At 40.6% G+C, this 20,947-nt stretch overlaps 1 protein-coding gene across 2 annotated transcripts in view; it reads left to right on the forward strand.

Moving 5' to 3' along the window:
• ANXA3 (annexin A3) overlaps nucleotides 1-20,947 on the forward strand; it is a 59,611-nt gene that overhangs the window by 8,554 nt on the left and 30,110 nt on the right. For both annotated transcript variants that reach the window (XM_004430868.3, XM_087434479.1), the window contains exons 3-6: nucleotides 10,186-10,273; nucleotides 14,224-14,318; nucleotides 16,914-17,027; nucleotides 20,230-20,320. In XM_004430868.3, the coding sequence (XP_004430925.1) occupies nucleotides 10,186-10,273; nucleotides 14,224-14,318; nucleotides 16,914-17,027; nucleotides 20,230-20,320 (388 nt within the window). The remainder of the gene's footprint in view (nucleotides 1-10,185; nucleotides 10,274-14,223; nucleotides 14,319-16,913; nucleotides 17,028-20,229; nucleotides 20,321-20,947) is intronic.

Below are 20,947 nucleotides of genomic sequence, written 5' to 3' on the forward strand. Positions count from 1 at the left end.
TTTCATTATACAGGTGTGATTGATTACATCACTGGCCACATGACTGAACTCAATCTCCAGTCCCCTTCCCCTCCCAAAGTGCCAACCCTCTATCATGTTGCTGTTCTTCTTAGTCATCATCCCTGATCTTACAGCTAACGAGGGCCCACCGTGAGGCACCTCATTAGCATACTAAAGACACTGCTATCACTCAGGAAATTCCAACAGTTTTTGAAGCTCTGTGCCTGGAACCCAGGACAAAGACCAGATATATTCTTTATTATACCACACATATATAACTCACGTCAAGGCTGTATAGTTTCTAAAACATCATATTCCTTTATTTTTTTACCAAAATGATATCACCACTATGGCACTGGTTATTTTATGCCGATCAGGAGCTCTGATTAGAAGTTACATCTTTAGGGCCGGCCCCGTGGCTTAGCGGTTAAGTGCGTGCGCTTCGCTGCCGGCGGCCCGGGTTCGGATCCCGGGTGCGCACTGAGGCACCACTCCTCCAGTCATGCTGAGGCCGCGTCCCACATACAGCAACTAGAAGGATGTGCAGCTATGACAGACAACTATGTACTGGGGCTTTGGGGGAAAAATAAATAAATAAAATCTAAAAAAAAAAAAAAAAAAAAAAAAAAAGAAGTTACATCTTTAATAATAAGTATCACTGGGGAAAATGAGTTAATGTTTTGTAACAAATATAGGTTGGCAGGCAGAATCACTCAAAAAGTGGGGTCCATGGAGAAGAAATAATAAAAGGGATTCTTGATGGTGGAAACGTTGGGGAAGGGCTTATCTAGTGTGGAAAATTGCTCATAGGAAAAACTAATCCAAGATAATGTGTTCATGGTGAGAATTAGAGAGCACAGCTTCCCTTCTCCGCCTGACCCTTCCTCTCTTTCCTGGGCACAAGATTGGTGCAGTTTGACACATGAGGACACAGCATTCCCATTTATGCTGTATAACCCAGAGAAGTGACACCAGTGGTAGGGCTCTCGGGAAAAGTGCAATGTGCCTGTATGTGGGAGTGAATTAGGGAAAGATAATGCCTTTCAAATGCTGTCCCATGGATGACACTAGCCCGGAGCATTTGAATGCTCTTGGTCCTGGGTACAGGAGTTTGTGAGAGCTGTGTCCAGGTTCGTATTTCTTGTTTGGTGAGGACATCCCATTAGACCTTTCTTTCCTGGTGTGTTTGTGCTTCCTGACCGTGCAAATTTAAAATGCACGTGGGGAGAATACCTGTGTTACAAGCATGTGGATGTGCTGAATCCTCCTCTGCTCTCCCTCCAGTCTGCCGCATCTCAGGGCTGGAAGGTCTGGCTTTATAACTATTTTCATTGAAATGGAGTTTTCACATCCCAAGCAGAACAGGCATCATGCCTAATGAGATACTCCTCAACATGATTGCAACTTCCTGTCTGGTGTGTGTTTTCGACCATGTTCCCTGAAGCTTCTTTAGGTAAATATTGGCACTCAGACAGTTATGCAAGTGGTCCTCTGCAGGAAGTCACTGAAAAACTGGTTAGACCTGGATTTCAAAGCAAAACGTTAGAGCTTTGTTTCAGGACAAAGCCTGGAAAGAAATACTCTGTCATCTGAGTGAGAAGAGAATGACTTCCTGGGAATGAATGGCATGAACATTACAGAGCTGTTCTTTGCCACTCCCTGACTCAAGGTTAACCACAAAGGAGGCAGGGTCCCTCTTTCATAATTAATTATAATAAAAAAGTGTAGTTTGCCAGTCTAACGAGTAGCCATTGAAGAAGCCTGGTAAATCAGACGCAAAGAGGAAGAGAAAAAGTTTTAGATCAAGAGCAAGGAATGTAAAAGGGAGAATATATGATTTGATTCTCTTGAATGTGTATTTTTTGGTAGATGCAAAGCAGTTAGAAAAAATAAGTATTCTAGAGTACTGAGCAGTAAGATTAATACAGAGATCTCACATGAATTAAAAAAGAATAAGTCAAAAGGGCAGAAAATTCTCAAGTCTGCTCCTTACTCCATTATCAGATCTTTGCTCCTTTCATTTTCAACTATTTGTGTTTGATTAAATACCTCACCTAGGTTCTGGAGGCATGTTGAACTAAGAGTAGTGACAGCCCCATGTGAACAGGATTTACAAAAGGTGAAGAACACATTTGTCAAATTTTTGAGATATGGTGTAGAGCTCTGAAAAGTCTGGTAGTGGCATTTGAGAATTATCAAAGAATGCAAGACCCAGAACAAGAAAGCATTTTTATCCACTTTTTCAACAAGTATTTACTAAGCATCTATTATGTGCCAGACACTGTTTTAGGCTCTGGGGATACAGCAGAGAAAGGGAAACAAAAAAGCATGGAGCTTACATGCCTCTGATTTTATTGGGGATGACAGCTAGTAAACAAAGAAATAAATGTATCATATATAAAGCTAGTTTTAAGTACTCTGGAGAAAAACAGAGGTGGATAATGAGAGTGATGGGCAGTGTTATTTTCTGCTCAGATATGTGAGCAGAAGTCAACCTGGAGGGAGGTTGTGAGCTGGGAGAAGAGCTTGGGGAAGAGCATCCAGGCAGAAGATACAGCAGACATAAAGTTCTGAGGCAGATAGGCTATGTGTATTTGAAGAGCAATGAGAAGACTGCCATGAAATGATAGGAGGGGGACAAGGAGATTGATGGAGGCATTACGGTTCTCTTTTTTGTTACTTCAGGATCCTCCAAGGGCCACAAAGAATCCTGATAGTCCCAATAGCCTTTGCATGAACTGTTGGAGGAGTTTCCATCATCTAGGTTTACTTTACATCAGGAAGCATTCTTAAATCTGCAGCAACTTATTGTTAGGATTGTCATTTCCCAAACATACTCATAGAAAACCCATAAAACAACGCATTTTGCCGTCATGTCACATGAGCATTAATGACTTTGGCCATCGATGGAAGAAATGTTCTTCCTAGAATGTTACAAACAGTAAATGTCCCTGATCTTGGTCCCTCATGGGTGGATTTCCATTCCCATATAAGTGAAGTGGGAGGAGAGTAGGTGTCACCACCGCAGTCCCAACATCCTGCCAAAGCAGCTGCCATTCTCCAGCCAAGGACCCATTTAAGAAGATGTGGATGATGCCAGATTCCCTATTCAGTGAGGAAGTTCCCTATATCTTCCACAGTTAGAGTGCAGGTCCCTGAGAAGGAAGTGTCTCTCCCGGAAGATGAAGTTAGATGTGCACAGAGCTGAGGCTGTGGCCAGAATAGCCACATTAGTCTTCAACTCTTTGTGGTCCTTAGCCAAGAGGAGAATTTGGTCAAGAACTCTTAGCTAAGTGAAGTTAAACCTGACTTTGATTGTGGAACAAAAATGTAATCCTCAGATATTGGTGCTAAATGACTCAAAAGAAGATGAATATAAATGATTTATAATCTGCTTCAAATAAATAATGAAAGTTATTCTGAGAAAGAAGTTTGTGTTGATAAAGACTTTCTGAGGGCCCAATGTTTCAGGCTCTGTCCAGATAGTTGGGTTCACCGCCTTTGTTGGAGAAACCCTGAGTCCTTGGATAGACAGGAAGGAAGATATAATAAAATCACCAGAAACATCTCTGGTGCACCAGGCATCCACCTGGGCTTCTGGAACCAGCTTTGAAAGACTGGAATAGCCCGCGGTGCTGAAAGTGGTCACTGAAATATTCCTAACATCTCCCAAATCTCCCAGGATACAGTGGTCACTTTGATTTCGGGACTATTGATATTCGAAGGAATCAACTTCATCAGGCAGCCAATTGTCTAGTGGAGACATTGGAGTCATTCCACACCTTGGGACGTCACTGTCTTGCTTCCACCTACTGCCAGCAAACTCATTCACAGTTATTTATTAGGCCCCTGTCTGGAGACTAAGCCCTGGACTAGGAGCTGGATATACTGTAGTGAGTAAAACAAAAGGTCTTTGCCCTCTGGAACTTTGTTTTGGAGGAGGTGGAGACACAGGTATAAACGAGAGATATTACCGAATGTCGAGTGCCCTAAAGGGTAAAGGTTGCTGAGATGGAGACTAATCGGAGAGGACCCACTTGGGTCAAGTGGCCAGGCAGCCCTGTCAGAGAAGATGGCCTTTAAGCAGAGGACTGAAGGTGGAAAAACATTCCAGATAGAGAGAACAGCATGAACAAAGGCATTAAGATGAGAAAGAATTCAACATATATCAGCCAGCCTCAGAGAACTGAAGTGTGGTGGGCAAAGGGGAGAGTGACTCCAGGTGAGGGTGACAAGGGAGGTTGGGCCAAACCATGCAGGGCCATGGGGACCAATGCAAGGAGTTTGGACTTTGTTCACTGTCCAATGGGAGGTCAGAGAAGGGTGTTCAGTAGGGAAATGCCTTGACCTGACTTAGATCTTTCACAGATCCCTTGGCTGCTCTGTGGGAAATAGTTGGAGGTGGACAACAGAGGGAAGTGGGAGGGGAGACTACTGCATGTGTCCATGTCCAGGGGAGCAATGATGGTGACTTGGACAACAATTGGGGCAAAGAAGATGGGGAAGAGAAGTGCATGAGATTATATTTTTGAGATAATCTCAACAGGTTTTGCTGATGGATTGGATTTGGAGGGAAAGAGAGGTGAAGGAATCGAAGGAGGCTCCTGGGTTTCTGGTGGTTGGTGGTTAGAGGGAGGGGGCAGATTGAGAAGAGCAAATTGGGGACAAGCGCAGAGACTGGAGTTGGATTGCGTGGATTCGAATCCTGGCTGTGCCACAGACAAGCTGTGTGACCTTGGGCAAGTCTCTTACCTCTCTGTGCCTCAGTCTTCTCCCCTGTAAAATGGGGATCATTATGTACCAACCTCATAGGGTGGCTCTGAGGATTAAATGAGCAGATACATGTAAAACACAAGTAGGCACCATGTAAGTGTTACATGGGGGAAGAAATCAGCTTGAGAGGAAATAATGAGTTGATATGTGAGATATAAAAACAGATACATCAAGTAGACATTGAATATACAAGACCAGTGTTCAAAATATAGAAGTCTAGGCTGGAGATATAAGTGTGGGAGTTGTCTGCATACAGCAGGGGCAGTGGAGGAAATAACCCACAGCGGGATTAGAAGGAAAGAAAAGAGACAGAGACTTTCTATTTGAGAAGTACCTACTCTGTAGAGGTCAGGCAAAGGGGAGGAGCCAACAAGGGAGGATAAATGTAAGCTGGAGTGGCAGGAAGAATGCCCGGGGGTGAGGTCCAGGAGCCAAAAGAAGGCAGGGGTACGGCTGGGTTAGCCATGAGTAACTCATGGTTCTGAGGAATCAGGGTTCCTCATCATAATCTGTGTTTCATGAAAAACACAACACCAATTGCTTGTTTGTCCCTATCTTCCCCAATTTCTGAATCACGTTCATCTTTCTACTCCAGCCCAATACCCTTCTCTGTTATCACATTCCAAAGCTCTTGCTCTGACACTCCCTTGATGAAATCACTGTATTTAGAAAAGAAAAACTGGCAAGTACAAATCTTTTCTCATTTGAGTGAGCACAAGAAGAAATACAAACATCTCATTTGGACCTCTTGGTCGCATTGCAAACAAAGCCATTGTGTCAGCCTCGCTTCAGTCAGGCGTCCGTGAGACACCAATGCCTACTTTCCCCATCCTCTGCTTCTCTTTGCTGCCCCTGGGCTGGAGAGAGCCTGCAGGGGTGATGGGGAGCCTTCTGTTTGTCTAGTGATTACTGCCAGCCTGTGGGAGGAGACAAGGCCCCTAGTATTTGCCCTGCAGGACCAGAGTGGTCACTAATCCTTTTCTCTGGCATCTTACCTGCTGTATTGGATTCTTGGGGCTGCTGTAACAAAGTACCACAAACTTGGTGGTTTAAAACGAGATAAATTTATTCTCTAACCGTTCTGGAGGCTAGAAGTCCAAAATCAAGGTGTTGACAGGGCCATTCTCCCCAGAAGCCTGGAGGGGACTCTTTCTTCGCCTCTAGTGGTTGACTGGCAACCTTTGGTGCTCCTTGGCTCGCAGCTGCACAGCTCCAAGCTCTGCCTTCATAATCACATCTCTTTCTCCCTGTAAGTCTCTGGGTTCACACGGCTGTCTTCTAAGGACGCCAGTGATATTGGATTAGGGGCCCACCCTACTCCAGTATGACCTCATCTTAAGTAATTAGACATGCAATAACCTTATATCCAAATAGGGTCACATTCTGAAGTACTGTGAGTTAGGACTTCAACATATCTTTTTTTGGGGGGGACACAGTTCAACCCATAACACCCGCCTCTTTTGACCATATTTCATTTCAGGGCCCTTTACAGTAAACTTTCTTTGGTTTTGAAAACCACCTTTTACTTGAAAAATTGAGCTAGAAGTCTTACATTTTCCAAAGTTTTGATTGCTTTTATTTTTTTTAGTCTATTCCGTTTTTCCTTTTATCATAAACCTTCATGACCCAGCAGACTCTTTTGACATTGAGCAGAGAGCGATCATTTCTCTCTGGCTCTTTGCGAGTTCCTGAGTCCTGGAGGTTTATATGAGGCTTTGATTTGAAAGCTTAATTTTTGGATACGGCCTTCACGGGGCTTTATGAAGTGATGAGTGATTTGGCTTTGCCTCACCTTCCAAATGTACCTGCAGCAGCTGCTATTCTTGCTCTGGAACATTTGGCTTTAAATATGTTTCTTGTCAACAGGATTGGCACGTTGTGTTTTTCTCTTTCATTCATTCTTCTGAACATAAATGTTTAACTTCTTGCAAGCCCAGTGAGCTTTGCATGAAGAAGGAGGTATGACTGGCTTTTGTGAGTCAAGAACAGACTGGCCTCTCTCAGGGGTAGTAGCAGACAGCTCCCCAGGCCCCGCTTGGCCACACCAATGGCTTTAGGGCCTCCCATGCCATGACCGACCACCAAAGGATAATTTTACAAGATCAGGGAAAATTATATTGACATGAAGAAGGTGAATCAAGTGAGAGGCAGCCTAGCCTAGTAATTAGGAGCAAAGACTGGTGAGACTGACCACTTGCTGGCTGTGTGAGCTTGGGCAAGTTACTTAAGGGTCAGTTTCATCATCATCTGTGAAGAGCATTTATTAGATCTGCCTTGTAAGTTTGTCATGAGGATTGAATGAGCTAATGCAGGAAACGTGCTTAGCACAGTTCTTGGCACATAGTTAGTAGCAGCAATTGTTATTAATGTAAAGAACTCCTGTTGTTTTCCCCCTTTATTTAGACATTCCTTGCTTTAATTTATTTGCCAACTGGTTTCGGGATCCTTTTCCCTTTGGGGGCATCTGAAGGTCAAGTTTGAGAAAAAGAAAGCAACTAAATGTGTTTAAGGGATGTGGATGGAAATCTGATCAAACATGATTTTTTTGGGGAAAAAAAAGGCTTTGCCAAGTGTTCATGCGATGTCCTACACTAGCACTGACACTTTGTTAGGGTCGTAGGGTTAGTGGAAATAAACTAAGTCAAGTATTGATTAGTAACTAAAATGTCAAGGAATTAAGCCTGCAGTGAGGCAGGAGATGCAAGCAGTTTTGTTTGGCTGTAAAAATGCCAACATTCCTGAAACAATGAGCTCATCATCAAATTCTTCTTCCACACCCATAAAAGAATCTATGACTTGTTTGCTCATTTTTGTTTCTGTTTCTGGGCATCTAAGAATGAAACAGTGCAGTGGTTCTCAAACTTGAACATGCATTAGAATCATTTGGAGGGCTTGTTAAAACAGATCCTGAGTCTTAGCCCCAGAGTTGTTGATTCAGTAAGACAGGGGTGGGACCTGAGAATCTGCATTTCTAATAAGTTTCCGAGTGATGCTGATGCTACTGATCCGGGAACCACACTTTGAGAACCCCTAATATGGAATCCCCTGAGGCATTACCATGTGGTATAGAGCACAGGGCATTTTAGTCACAAGGAAGTGGGTTCAAATTCTGGGGCTGTCCTTAGTAGCAGGGTTATGTTAAGTAAATAATCTCTCTGAGATCAAGTTTCTTCCATTTTTAAGTGGAAATAATAAAATCCACCTTGTTAAGGTCATTGTAAGTGTTAAAAATGATGTCGGTAAATAAGTGAACTTGGTTCACTGCCTGGCATGTATTAGTTTAAAAGATTCTGTTAATTTCTTTTACGGTAAAATTTTTTTTTGTAAGTCATGTAAATATCTCTGAATGTTCTGGACAATCAAGTCTATCAAATGAATAATACTGCTCATTTAAATAACTGAAGCAGTTTGAAAGATTTCGCTAAGATTCCACTTCAGAATCCCCATGCCATTTTTCAAGTTGGTGTGTGTAGTTTTTTTCTTTCAAGAAAACGAGTAGTTTTCCATTTAATTCTTACCAGGTAGCAAGTTGTTTTAACAGATTGGAATTTCACTCTTCTCTAATTTTGCACATTGGAATTTCAGCATATTTGGATGTGTAGGTAGTAGAGGGCAGTGAAAAGGTCACAGCTAGAATGAAAACCCTGGGTTTTCGTAATTCATAAATAGTTAGAATCTGACTACAATTTTGTCCTCTTGTATTCAGAAGCAACCATGTAAATATCTGTGTGGCACAGAATTACCTGGGGAGCTTCTTAAACATGTAGCATCTACCTTAACACCTCATTCTTAGAGAGTATGATTCAGTATGTCTATGGCAGGGCTTGGGCATATGCATTTTGAAGAATCGCCCCAGGTGGTGCAGAGACTACATTTCAAGAAAGACTAGGAATGGGCTGGAATGGTCATGACTGCATTCAAATTCAGATTCTGCTGCTTAACTAGCTATGTGGACTTGAGCAAATCCTCCAATCTTCTTACACCTTGGTGTCTAGTGTGTGAAATATGTCACTGTTACTCATTCATCAGGGCTGACATGCAGGTTACAATTAACATATATAAAGTACCCTGGGCATGAAGCACTCAAATGCTCTAATATTGTAGTGGTTCCTCTGAAATGCCACACGTGGAAGGTGGACACCTAAGATAAACACTAAAGTTGGTAGGTGGATAGAACTGAAATGAAGCCAATTGGCTCTGTGAATCCATAAAATATTTATTAAGCCTTGGAGAAGAGAATTCTCCAAAGATTATGTTGAAGCGATTGATTTCTTACAGGTGTTAGATCAGGCACATTCACATCTAGTTTCTAACTCATTATAATTACTTTCTTAGAATCAAAACTCTTTATTTTGGATGTTTTAAAATTAAATGATGTTTGATTGTACTGAAACAAATTGTTCAATCTAATCAACAGACCATCATTTTTTACTGTGGAAGAACATTAATTTTCCATTCACTTTAATGTGACAAGATAATATCTTTACATGAAAATATTAAGCACTTCAGGAGAGCCGAAATGAAGCCATAGTAACACAAGATAACGGAGCCACTGTTACTCAGTAGCAGGATAGGAAAATCAGTTTAGGAAGAAAACATTATTACTGTAAAGACAGACTTTTATTCAAAGAGTTAGGAAATACCATATGCTGTAAGTACGTGTTTACTTGAATTTTTCTCAACATCTTTGTGGCTGTTCTATAGTCTCTTAAGCAATTTTAAGATATTTTATTCTGTCTGTAGGATGGTCTTTCCCAGCTTACTGTTCTGTTTCTGATTTATGTGTTTAAAATTAGTATCACGGCATTTTTCATTTCCATGCTATTCCTGAAGATTTATGTCATTGGAGCTTTCAGAAGGGAATTTATCAGCCACAGTTGCACATCCATTAAACAAAGCTTAAGAACAGACAGTCCTAATGGGGTTTTCATTTATGGATCCTTTATTGTAGGGTTCCCCAAGGACAATAGTCAACATTAATTAAAACATCTTGAAGTCTGTAAACCACAATTACTTCTGTATGAGATGCAGTAAAGAGCTTTGAATTACCACTTGAAAACAAAGAGAATGTAGGAAATTCCCTCTCCTTGCTTTCATGCAGATGCCACTTTAAACTAAATATTTTCAGAGTGACCAGGATTAACACACTTCATTTCTCTAGAGAATGAATGTTTTATATTTCTAATTTGTTTCACAAGAGAAAAAAAGGAGAGGCCTCATTGTGTATGTGGTAGCTGTCGTACTCCTGCATGTCTAGGGACAGGAGACTCGGGAACCACTCCTGAAGTGATAGGAAGGTGTGCAAGTTATGGGATTGTTATATGTTTCCAATATGCACATGGGGACATGCATGTGTAATATAAACAAAGATGTCATTTTGAAGTAGTAGGATTTTCAAATATTTCCTTCTAGGTTGGACAACGGGGGACCGTGAGAGATTATCCAGGCTTTAGCCCATCAGTGGATGCTGAAGCAATTCGTAAGGCAATCAGAGGGATTGGTGAGTAATGCTTTACAATTCCTTTCTTAATGTTGAAGCAAATCAGGAAAATTACAGTCTAAGAGTGCATAGGTTCAGTTTGACCAAGTTGGCTTACTCAATTGGAGAAATTGTAAGGGACTTTTAAACGTTGTGAAATAATGAAGAAAAGTATAGGGAACCCAGTTTTATTAAATCTTAATATTTGCCATATTTACTTAATGCTAAAACTACCATCACCATCACTGCTACCAACAACAATAATAATAGTCATAATAATAAATCGTTACATGTACATCCATGTTGATTCTTCCTGGATCTCATTCCCATCCCCTTCCCTAGAGATAAACACCTTCCTAAATTAGAGTTTATTCCCACGAAACTTTTGATTCCATAGCTACATCTGTATGTACATTTTGTTTTACATGGTCTCAAACGGTATAAAATGGAATCATACTGTGTACATTCTTCTGCAATTTTTTTTATCCCTTAACATTATGTTTTTGAGATTTATCCATGTTAATAAGTTTAGCTCTAGTTCATTAATTTTAACTGTATAGTAGTCTATTGAATTACTATATCATAAAATGGGAATATTGATGGAACATAAAATTGCCTACAATTCTTTTCTATTACAATATAAAAATGCTGCATTGAATAGTCCTGCTTATGTCCCATTGTGCACATTTGCTAGCATTTTTCTAGAATGCAACAATTGGAATCTCTAGGTCAAAGGGGATGTTTATCTTCAAATTAACTAGAAATATTGCCAAATATGGCATTCTTACCAGCAATGTATGAGACCTCTTCATATATTGCTCCATATTCTCACCAATGCTTGCTAAGGTCATACTTCTGATCTTTTCTAATTGTGTGGGTCTAAAATTATACCTCATTCTGTGTTTGTCTCCTCCCTTCTCCCCTTCCCCTGTTACTGATACTTAAGCATCCTTTCTTGTTTATTTGCTTTCTCTTCCATTAATTACTTCTTCATATCTTTTGTCCATTTTTCAGTTGAGTTGTCTTCATGATTGGCAAGATTTTTTTTAATAAATTCTGGATGCAAAACATTTTTTTTAATTACAAGCCATGAAAATATCTTCTCCTAGTCGGTGGTTTTCTTTTAACATTGACTATAGTAATTTTTTTGCATACAACTTTTAGATTTTAGTGAAATCAAGTTTAACAATATTTTTCTTTATGATTTTATTTATTGTATCTTTTCTAGAATGAGCTCATAAGGATATTCTCCTGTATTTTCTCCCCAAATTTTTGCAATCTGATTTTTCACATTGAGATCTTTAATCTACCTAGAATTAATGTCTGTGCATGGTATTTAAAGGTATCTAATTTTAGTTTATCTCATGTGGCTACTTAACAGTCCCAGCACAATTTATTGAAGAGTTCATCCTCGTCACACTGATTTGTAATGCCACCTCTGTCTTATAAGTTTCTGTATTTTTCTGTTCTCTTTTACATTCCATTGGTCTCTCCCTGTCTCAATACTACATTGTCATAATTACTATTATAATTTTATAATGACATAGTATCTAGTAGGGCAAGAGCTATTGTTGACTCTTTGCCTTCACCTATGAATTTTAGTGTCAGTTTGTCGAGTTCCGTGAAATATACTATTAGAGTTTTATATCAGTGTAATGTTATCTTATTTCTGCCTGTTTGGGGTTCATTTTTTTTTTTCCATGCAAGTTATTTCTTCATTTATCTCTGATTTCCCCATTTGTACTCAGTGTTGAGTGGACTGTTCCATGAGGTTAATGTCAAATTGAATGAATTGATGGTCTTTAAATTCTATTGCTTGTCTTTCTTTCTTAACGTTATGTTTCTTCACGAATTTTTACATTTTGGTTTACAGGCCCTCTTTGAGAAGGAGGTTTTTGTTTGTGAGCATCACTCCTGACGTGTTCTCAGCCCAGAGCCAGGTGTCATAATGGTATTTGCGTTAGGGATGTGTCAGATCCAGTCTCTGAAGCATGAGGCAGCTTGGTTTAGTTCCTGGTCTTGAGCATGCACAAAAATAAGAGATGAGAAACTGCCTGGCATACAAACTACATGTAACAGCAGGTAGTTAGTTATGTCTGGAGTCTAGGGGTATGGGGTATATAGATGCAGGGAATGCGCGGAAAATTAGAACAGAGACATGAGGCAGGAGCTAGATCTTAATGAGTTTGTATACGAGCTAGGGGGCTTAAATTTCATCCTAACGGTTACAGACAGCCATTCGGATTTCAACCAAGGGACTGACATGATCACATTGCATTTTAAAAGTATTTACTTAGGCTGTAATATACAGTATGAATTATAGGGGGGGTCAAGTTAGGAGGCTGTTGAAGTTTCTGTGTAAAAAAATGATGAGGGCACAGTGGCAAAGGGCATGCAGAGAAGATAAATTCAAGAGATGCAGATACTTGTTAAAATGTAAGGAGTAAGGAAAAGAAAGGATTCTAGGGTGACTCCCAGGATTTTTGGTTGGATGACTGTATCTATAGTGGTATCGTTGATGAGGGAACATAGAATGAAAGACAAGTTAGGAAATAGAATGGATTCAACCTGGAGCATGCTGAGTTTGAGATACTTGTGCAATTGGAGGTATCTAGTTGTGTACCAACACAGATGCCGTTACAGGTCCAAGTGACAACCAGACTCACAGGGCACAACTGCGCTGTAATCTAATTCTATGGTTACTTAACTATGTAGAAGAATACAAGACCAGAGATACAGTGGGGCAGCATCTTTCATTGGGAGGTCCAGGGGCTAGCCAAGTACACAGTTTCTTTTGCCCCATCAGTGACATAGAGTGTGTACCATTGCCACAGGCATGTGTAGCCAAAGTGTATGGGGGTCATCTCAACACAGAGAAGTTGAGCCTTGAGTTCCAATTGACCTTCTATACCATTCTAGTCATGCAGGCCCGAGGTGTGCAAACCGACACAGCTCCCCAACCCAGGTGTAGTTCTCTACTACAAAGGAGGCTGACACAACTTCCCACATTATCTTAATACTATAATTACCAACAAAATAGTGACCTTGAGGTCATTCTCAGGCAGGCCAGCATCAGCCCTTTACTTACAACATGTTGTTAAGTATGTGGATCTGGAATGCCTGGGAGAGGAATGGACCAGAGAGAGAAATATATGTTTTGGAGTCAGAGATCTGGGTTCAAGACACTAAGTGTCAGTGTCTTCATTTTTAGGACATCATAGCTACTGCCCAGGCCCCTGTGCATATTAACTATGACAATGAATAAAAGGTGCCTAGTACACGGCAGGTTCTCAATAAATGTTGGTTCCTTTTTTTCTAGAGGAAAAAAGATTCTGATATCAAGTTTGGAGATAAGAGTAAGATAAAAGGTGACAAGACAGTAATTGAACCTCATAAGGGTGAAAAAAACTAGTTCAAAAGCAATGCATTCCTTTTGCTACTTCTCCTATCATATACAGATAGGAATATTTGGACAATGATTTTCTTCTTCCCTCAAAACTATACAAATAAAGTTAATTTTTTTTCCCAAAGCCAAGCAAAGAAAGGAATAAAGATTCCAACCTGGTGAGAACCTGGAAATTAAAAATTAAAATGCCTTCCTGGGGGCCAGCTCAGTGGCGCAAGCGGTTAAGTACGCGCGCTCTGCTGCAGCGGCCCGGGGTTCACTGGTTCGGATCCCGGGCGCTCACTGATGCACTGCTTGTCAGGCCATGCTGTGGTGGCATTCCATATAAAGTGGAGGAAGATGGGCACTGACGTTAGCCCAGGGCCAGTCTTCCTCAGCAAAAAGAGGAGGATTGGCAGATGTTAGCTCAGGGCTGATCTTCCTCACAAAATAAATAAATAAATAAATAAATAAAATGTCTTCCTCTCTACATTTGTTTCAGATCATTAATAATTTTTCTTTTCTTCATGACAGGTATTAAGCATCTTTGGGTTGAGGGTGAGTAAATTATTTTTGTTTCGTTTAGGAACTGACGAGAAAACACTCATCAACGTTCTGACTGAGCGGTCGCAGGCACAGCGGCAGCTGATTGTTAAGGAATATCAGGCGGCATATGGAAAGGTACAATTTGATTAACGTAACAGGCAGTAAAGAGCTCATCACTAATGGACCAGGGATGCTCCACAAGGATTGTGCCCACAGATCTTCTGCTTCAAGCCAAGTGTAAGAGAAAGTGCCCTGTGTATCCAGTCAACAGCCTGTAATATGAGTCCTGGTTTTACCCTTAACTGGCTGAATGGACCTGGGCATGTTACTGGATCTTTATGGGCCGCAATTTCATCACCTGTCAAATAAGGAGGATTGCCGCCTTAGATCAGTGGTTCTAAACCAGCAGTGGTTTTGCTCCCCAGGGGACACTTGGCAATGTCTCGAGACATTTTGATCATCACAACTGGTGGGAGAGAGAGGGATGCTTCTGGAAACTGGTAGGTAGAGGTCAGAGATGCTGCTAAACATCCTACAATGCACAAGACAGCCCCCACGACAAAGAATTATCTGACCACTTATCTGATAAATCCTGTCTTAGATGATCTTTAATTCCTCTTCCAATTTTAAAATCTTTATGTAATTATAGGTTTAATTCATTCAGCAAATGAAAACTTCCTAAGTACCAGAAACTAACTATACAAGAACAAGTTAGACTTGGTCTTTGCCACACTGTTTGTTTGTTCAACACATGTTGTTGGGTACTACTCTGTGTCAGGAGATATCCTAGACATTGGAGACATACTGGTATAAAAAGCAGATCCTCTCTTCTTCATAGAGCTAACATACTACTTGAAAAATAATAAATAAGTAAATAAAATAAGTTTAGATATTGCTAAGTGCTATGAAAAAATTAAAATAGGATGATATGATAGAGAGCAACTGGTGAACGGCTCCTTTAGATCAGGGGTGAAGACATGTCAGTGAGGGGTTGTTACCTTACTCTCAATGAAGACTAAACAATACTAAGGATTCTGCTTTGCTTGATCTGGGGGAAGAGCATTTCACATAGAAGGTACAGCAAATGCAAAAGCCCTGAGGCAGAAGCAAGCTGGGAATATCTAAGAAACAGAAAGAGTTCCAATATGGCAGGAGTGTAGAGAGTAAAGGGATACACAGGGAAGAGATAAGGTTGGAGAGAGGTTTAGAATATGCTGGGCCTTGGGGTTTGGTACAGAATTTAGATTTTATTCTAAGAACAACAGGGAACCATTGGAGGTTTGTAAACAAGGGGATCATATAAACTAATTTATATTTTTAAAAGATTATTTCAGCTGCTGTGACTAACAAACTGTGGAGAGGAAGGAGTGGAAACAGAGACCAGTCAGGCTATTGGGTCCGGGTGAGAACTGCGAGTGTCTAGCTACCATCCAAAGGTAGCTCAGGCGTTACCTCTTGACAGTGTTCTCCAAGCCACCAGACTCCATTAAGACACCTCCTCTGTGTTCCCTTTATCAGATACTTAACATGTTATGTTGAAATTTTATCTTTGAATATGTTTATTTTTCCTATTAGGGCATAATGTTCTTAGGGTAAGGATTGTGTTTAACTCACCTTTAAGGGTCCAGCACAGAGCAGGTGCCCAATAAACATTTGTAGAATTAAATGAATTGCCAAGCTTCTAGGCAAGGCAACACACCCATGTATAGGGAACATGAATGACCCACTGGCCTTTCAGGATTTCCAAAATATGGAAGAAGGATGGAGGTGAAGGGTAACAACCATTTCTCACGGTGGGATAGAAGGAGAGCATGTGAAATAAGATTCAGTTGGAAAGTCTTGGGTTGAGGACAGATGCTGGTTGAATTTAGCATTTAGAGAGGAAACACCTGTGGCAATTAAGCAGTGCTAGTGACACTTGGCTCCATTCCACTGGTTTGGAGGAGCATGGCCCCGCTGGGCCACCCAGAGGCATGGTAGATGCTGGTCTTCACCCACATTGTCATAGTAATCTGAGAGGCTGCCAGCCTCTCTTTCATAGCTGAAAATAATCAAGAGCAGGAAAAATAATTATTCAATAACACTCCTTTGAATATTGAAAATAGAAACCATGTTACCTGCCTTCAAGCAGGGGAGATGGGCTGTACTTATGTAATGTGTGAAAACAGTGCCAAAGGCCAGTAACAGTAAGTCACGTCTGCTCCATTGCCACATTTAGGGTTCCCCCTGCTGTTGTTGCCAGAAAACTGCTTTTTGATGCCTCCTAGTTCCACAGTCTCACCAGAGCAAATGCCCAACCACTGTCTTCCCTTCCCTTTTCTCTCTTTGGCAGTCACTGAGAAGCAAGACAGGAATAGAGCACCTACCAGTGAAGCTGGGTGTGAATTATAAGGGCTTCTTCTCCTCTTCTTCTTCCCTCACCCCAACCCAAGCATTGAGAGCATCAAGGACCTGGGAAAAGCATGTTAATACACAGTTCCTGTCTCTGGCACCATGGAACCCCCTCCATTGGCTTTCCTTCAGAAAACCTTCTATAAAATAGAACATTTTGGAAGCAATCAAAAATGCGGATTAATGTCCATAGAAATATTTTCACCATTTCTGTTTATTCCTTGAGGATGGGCTTGTTTTTGTTTGAACTGATACATATGTTCATCTTTCAATAGGTGGCTCTAGAGAAGGAGAAAGGAAAAGTATTTCACACTTGCCTTTTGGGGATTTTTATTTTAGGAACTGAAAGATGACTTGAAGGGCGATCTCTCTGGCAACTTTGAGCATGTCATGGTGGCCCTCGTGACTCCCCCGGCTGTGTTTGATGCGAAGCAGCTGAAGAAATCCATGAAGGTATGAACCCACTATAAGCCATGTCTGCCCAAGATTTGACTATGTCATCAAAAATAGTGACTTTCTTCCAGTGCACACTTGAGATATGGGTGTAAATATGATAGATTTGGACGTCATTTTGATTCTATGCTCTCCAATTGGTAGAACAACCCTGAAATGGGGAGCAGTTGTGGAACCTTGAGCCCATATGTTCCTGGGCTGAAAGGATATTGTCATAGCCTAATTTTGTTTGTTTGTTTTTTGACCTGAGGTGTCAAATTCTCTATTTTGTTGTCATTGAAAGTAAATGGCACCATCATTAACTCCATTGCTTAGAACAAAACCTAGTATTGTCTTTGATCCCTCACTTTCTCTCACTCTTCAACGTTCTGAAATCTACCTGCTAGTCCATTAGCTCTAATCCAAAATCTGTCAAAAATGTGCGCACATCGCTCAGACTCCATTGCTACCATTCTAGTTCAACCACCATCATCTCTTGACTGGGCCATATCAATAGCCTCCTAATTGGTCCCTCCACCTCCGTTTTTGCCTACCTCAAATCGATTCACCACAGAACAGCCAAAATTATTCCTATAAAGTTGTTTTTAGAATCAGATTGTACTATTACCACATAAATCTCCAGTGACTTTGAATACTTAAAATCCAGTCTCCTTACCATGACCTTCATCACCCAACACCTTCTGGCTCCTGTCTGTCTCTGTGACTTTTTAAAATTCTGTCTGTATCAGTCAGGATTCCCCAGAGAAGCAGAACCAGTGAACAGGAGATATATATTAAGAGATTTATTGCAAGAAATTGGTTACATGATTATGGGACTGGCTAGGCAAATCTGAAATCTTTATGGCAGGCTGTCAGGAAGGGCGGGCTGGAACTCCCAGCATGAGCTGAAGATGCTGCCCACATGTGGAATTTCTTCTTCAGAGAAGCCTCAGCTCTTCTCATCAGGTCTTTCAACTGATTGATTCAGACCACCTAGAATATCTAGGATAATCTCCCTTAAAGTCCATTGATATTGGACTTTAATTATATCTACAAAATACCTTCACAGCAACACCTAGATTGGTGTTTGATTAAATAACTGAGGACTGTAACCTGGCCAAGTTGACACATAAAACTGACCGTTACACCCTCTCCTCCCACTACCACCACCCCAATTCAATGACATTGCTACACTGGCTTTCTCTCTGCTCCTCAAACATTCTAAGCTTGTTCCTATCTTGAGGTCTTTATGTATATGATGTTCCTTCCATCTGGAATGCTTTTCCTCCAGATATTTTCTATTAATTCACTCAGTTTTATTTTCTTAATTACACCTGTTACTGTCTAAAATTATCATGTTTATTTTTTTGTCCATTTTTTAATTATTTTTTTCCATCCAGTTGAAAGACAGACTTCCGTCATAACAGGGAACCTCATCAGTCTTAGTCTGTCTCTTCTGTTCCTAGAGGAAATACTGAAATGAAGTAGGTGCTCAACATATTTGTTGATCAGAAGCAGGGAGAGGAAGGAGTGTGGGTCTGATGCATAAGCCATATTCTGCCTTTCTGTAAGGGATAGGAGTTATTTTCTTTTCTGTGGAAGAGGTATGGGCACCCAAGAAGCAGATGGAAAGATGGAATTAGATGTCCAAGAGATTTACTAGGGGAAATGCCTGTGAAAGGTAAAGAAGAGACAGAGCAGGGTAGGTGGGGTGAACCTGCAGATTGCAATGCTGATCTGACACCTGTGAAAGGAGAGAGGGAAGGAAGTACACTCAGATATGAAGAGCCTCAGTGTATAGTGCAGCTCTGAGAAAGCCTTGGCAGGCTGATGAGGGACCCCTGAGCAAACATTGCCCTTTGGAGGAGTCCTGCATTGGGCAGAAATGGCCCAGCTCTAGTACTCCTTCCATGCTCAGTCGTTGGCGGAGAGCAGCCTGGAGAGAGCATGACCTCAGTGTGAACTGTGTGGCAGATCCAAAGGTGTGGCAGTTGGAGGCTATCAACCAACTACACTCTTGAAATAAAATCAGAGCATTGCATTTCTGTGGCTGCCACATGGGGGACAATTTAGCGGGTATAATAATAAGGGTTAGATTCACCAACAAGGTTTAGAAAAATTTCTTTCTTACACAAAGGAAATTCAGAGTAAGCAGTGCAGAGCTAGGTGTCATGGTACTACCATCATCAGAGACTCAGACTCCTTCAATCTTGAGGCTTTGCCATCTTCAGCCTATAGATTCCACTTCTAGGATAAAGATGGCAGCTCAAGATCCAGCCATTGTATTTTCTTCCGAGTCAGCTAAAAAGAGTAAGGGACAAAGAAGGATTTGTCCCCTCTCATTAAGGATTCTCAGAAATTGTACATGATAGTTCACATATATTCCATCCATCAAAATTTATTACATGGATAAACCTAGCTCTAAAAGAAGCTGAGAAATGTTGTCTTTATTTGGCTAGCCGTGTGCTAAGTTAAAAATTGGGAATTCTATTACTAAGAAAGGAAGAAAAAAGAGATATTGAGTCTTCTTAACTTGGCTGTGAACCTAAAACTGCTCTAAAAAAATAAAGTTTATTTTATTTTTTAATAGAATTTTAATAGGAGAGATATTGGGGGCAACTAGGAATCTCTGCCACAGAAAGACAGAATTCAGTCTCTGTCCTTGTGCTACATTGGCTTTATTTGTTCAAGTCCTAGTATAAATGGCTTCTCTTGGAGTCACAGTATGATTCAGTGACTTCACTATAAACCAAGGCTCAGGGTTAACTAGTCCCCAAACCAACTGAGCCCGTGACACACAGTAGTGAGGCTTTATGAGGAGGATGATGCATGCTGACCAACCCAGTGCGAGGATGAACCCATTCAAAAGAATTGCAGAGCCCTTTCTAAATGTAATGACGTGTTTGAATGCTCACTTCTGATCTGGAATGACATAGGCTTTTTTCCCTTTCTATTTTTTCTTCCTAGAATTATTTGATTGATTTTTAAATTAGAGTTGGAAATGTTATTGAAAATTTTGATGTCAGTTAACTCCAGATGATTCATTTTAATTAAATACTAAAATATATGGAAAATTAGAAAATTACATTAGAGCAGTGTAAGACCTTATGTTGATTTACTCAAAACTGTTCTTTTCATCTGTGTGAAACAAGATATTAATACTGAAATGCATGAAATTACGTTTTTTAAGTGTTCTAAAAATAGATTTCCTTTTCCTTTTTAGGGCACTGGAACGAATGAGGATGCATTGATTGAAATCTTAACCACCAGGACGGGCAGGCAGATGAAGGAGATCTCACAAGCCTACTACACAGGTAATCTTATTTTCTGCTTACCTTTATGACTGTACACACATAAATGAGCAGTGTTGCTTTTCCCAGAAATCAACCAATCTCTTCTTCACAAGGCATTTTTGAGAGGGCAAGACATAAAAAGGAGGATAGATTGTAAATAGATTTTCAGCTTTCAGATTTACAGCTCTCTGGGTTTTCAGAGAAAATTTGAATATGATCTGAGCTAGACACTGCTACAAACAATGGCATGAATGCTTTGCATATATGACATTACAGCTGTGGTGGATTTTGCTCTTGGCAATCACTGCTTAATTCAATCAACTATTTTCATTAATATGAGAGACTCAAATCATTGTATATTAATATTATGTGTTAAAAAGCACTTAGGTGAGCCTCATGATTTTTGGTGTGTGAAATTAGATGAACCATTTAGAGAATGTGTTGAGCATGTGGATTAATTAGCAAAAGTCCTAGTAGTCTGTTAGCTGTGTAAAAATTAGAAAGCCCCTGCAATGCAATTCTGACACTAGCTTCTCAGGGTTAGCGTGACTTCACAAGTTAGAGGGCAGTCCCCACAAGACTACCTTCACTTCACACACCAGCCACAAGCTCAGGTGTTCCCAGGCTGCATGCACTTCTGACCAAATG

This window comes from Ceratotherium simum, chromosome 8, assembly GCF_057802395.1.
Source record: "Ceratotherium simum simum isolate JZ-2026a chromosome 8, ASM5780239v1, whole genome shotgun sequence".
NCBI classification, from domain to species: domain Eukaryota; kingdom Metazoa; phylum Chordata; class Mammalia; order Perissodactyla; family Rhinocerotidae; genus Ceratotherium; species Ceratotherium simum.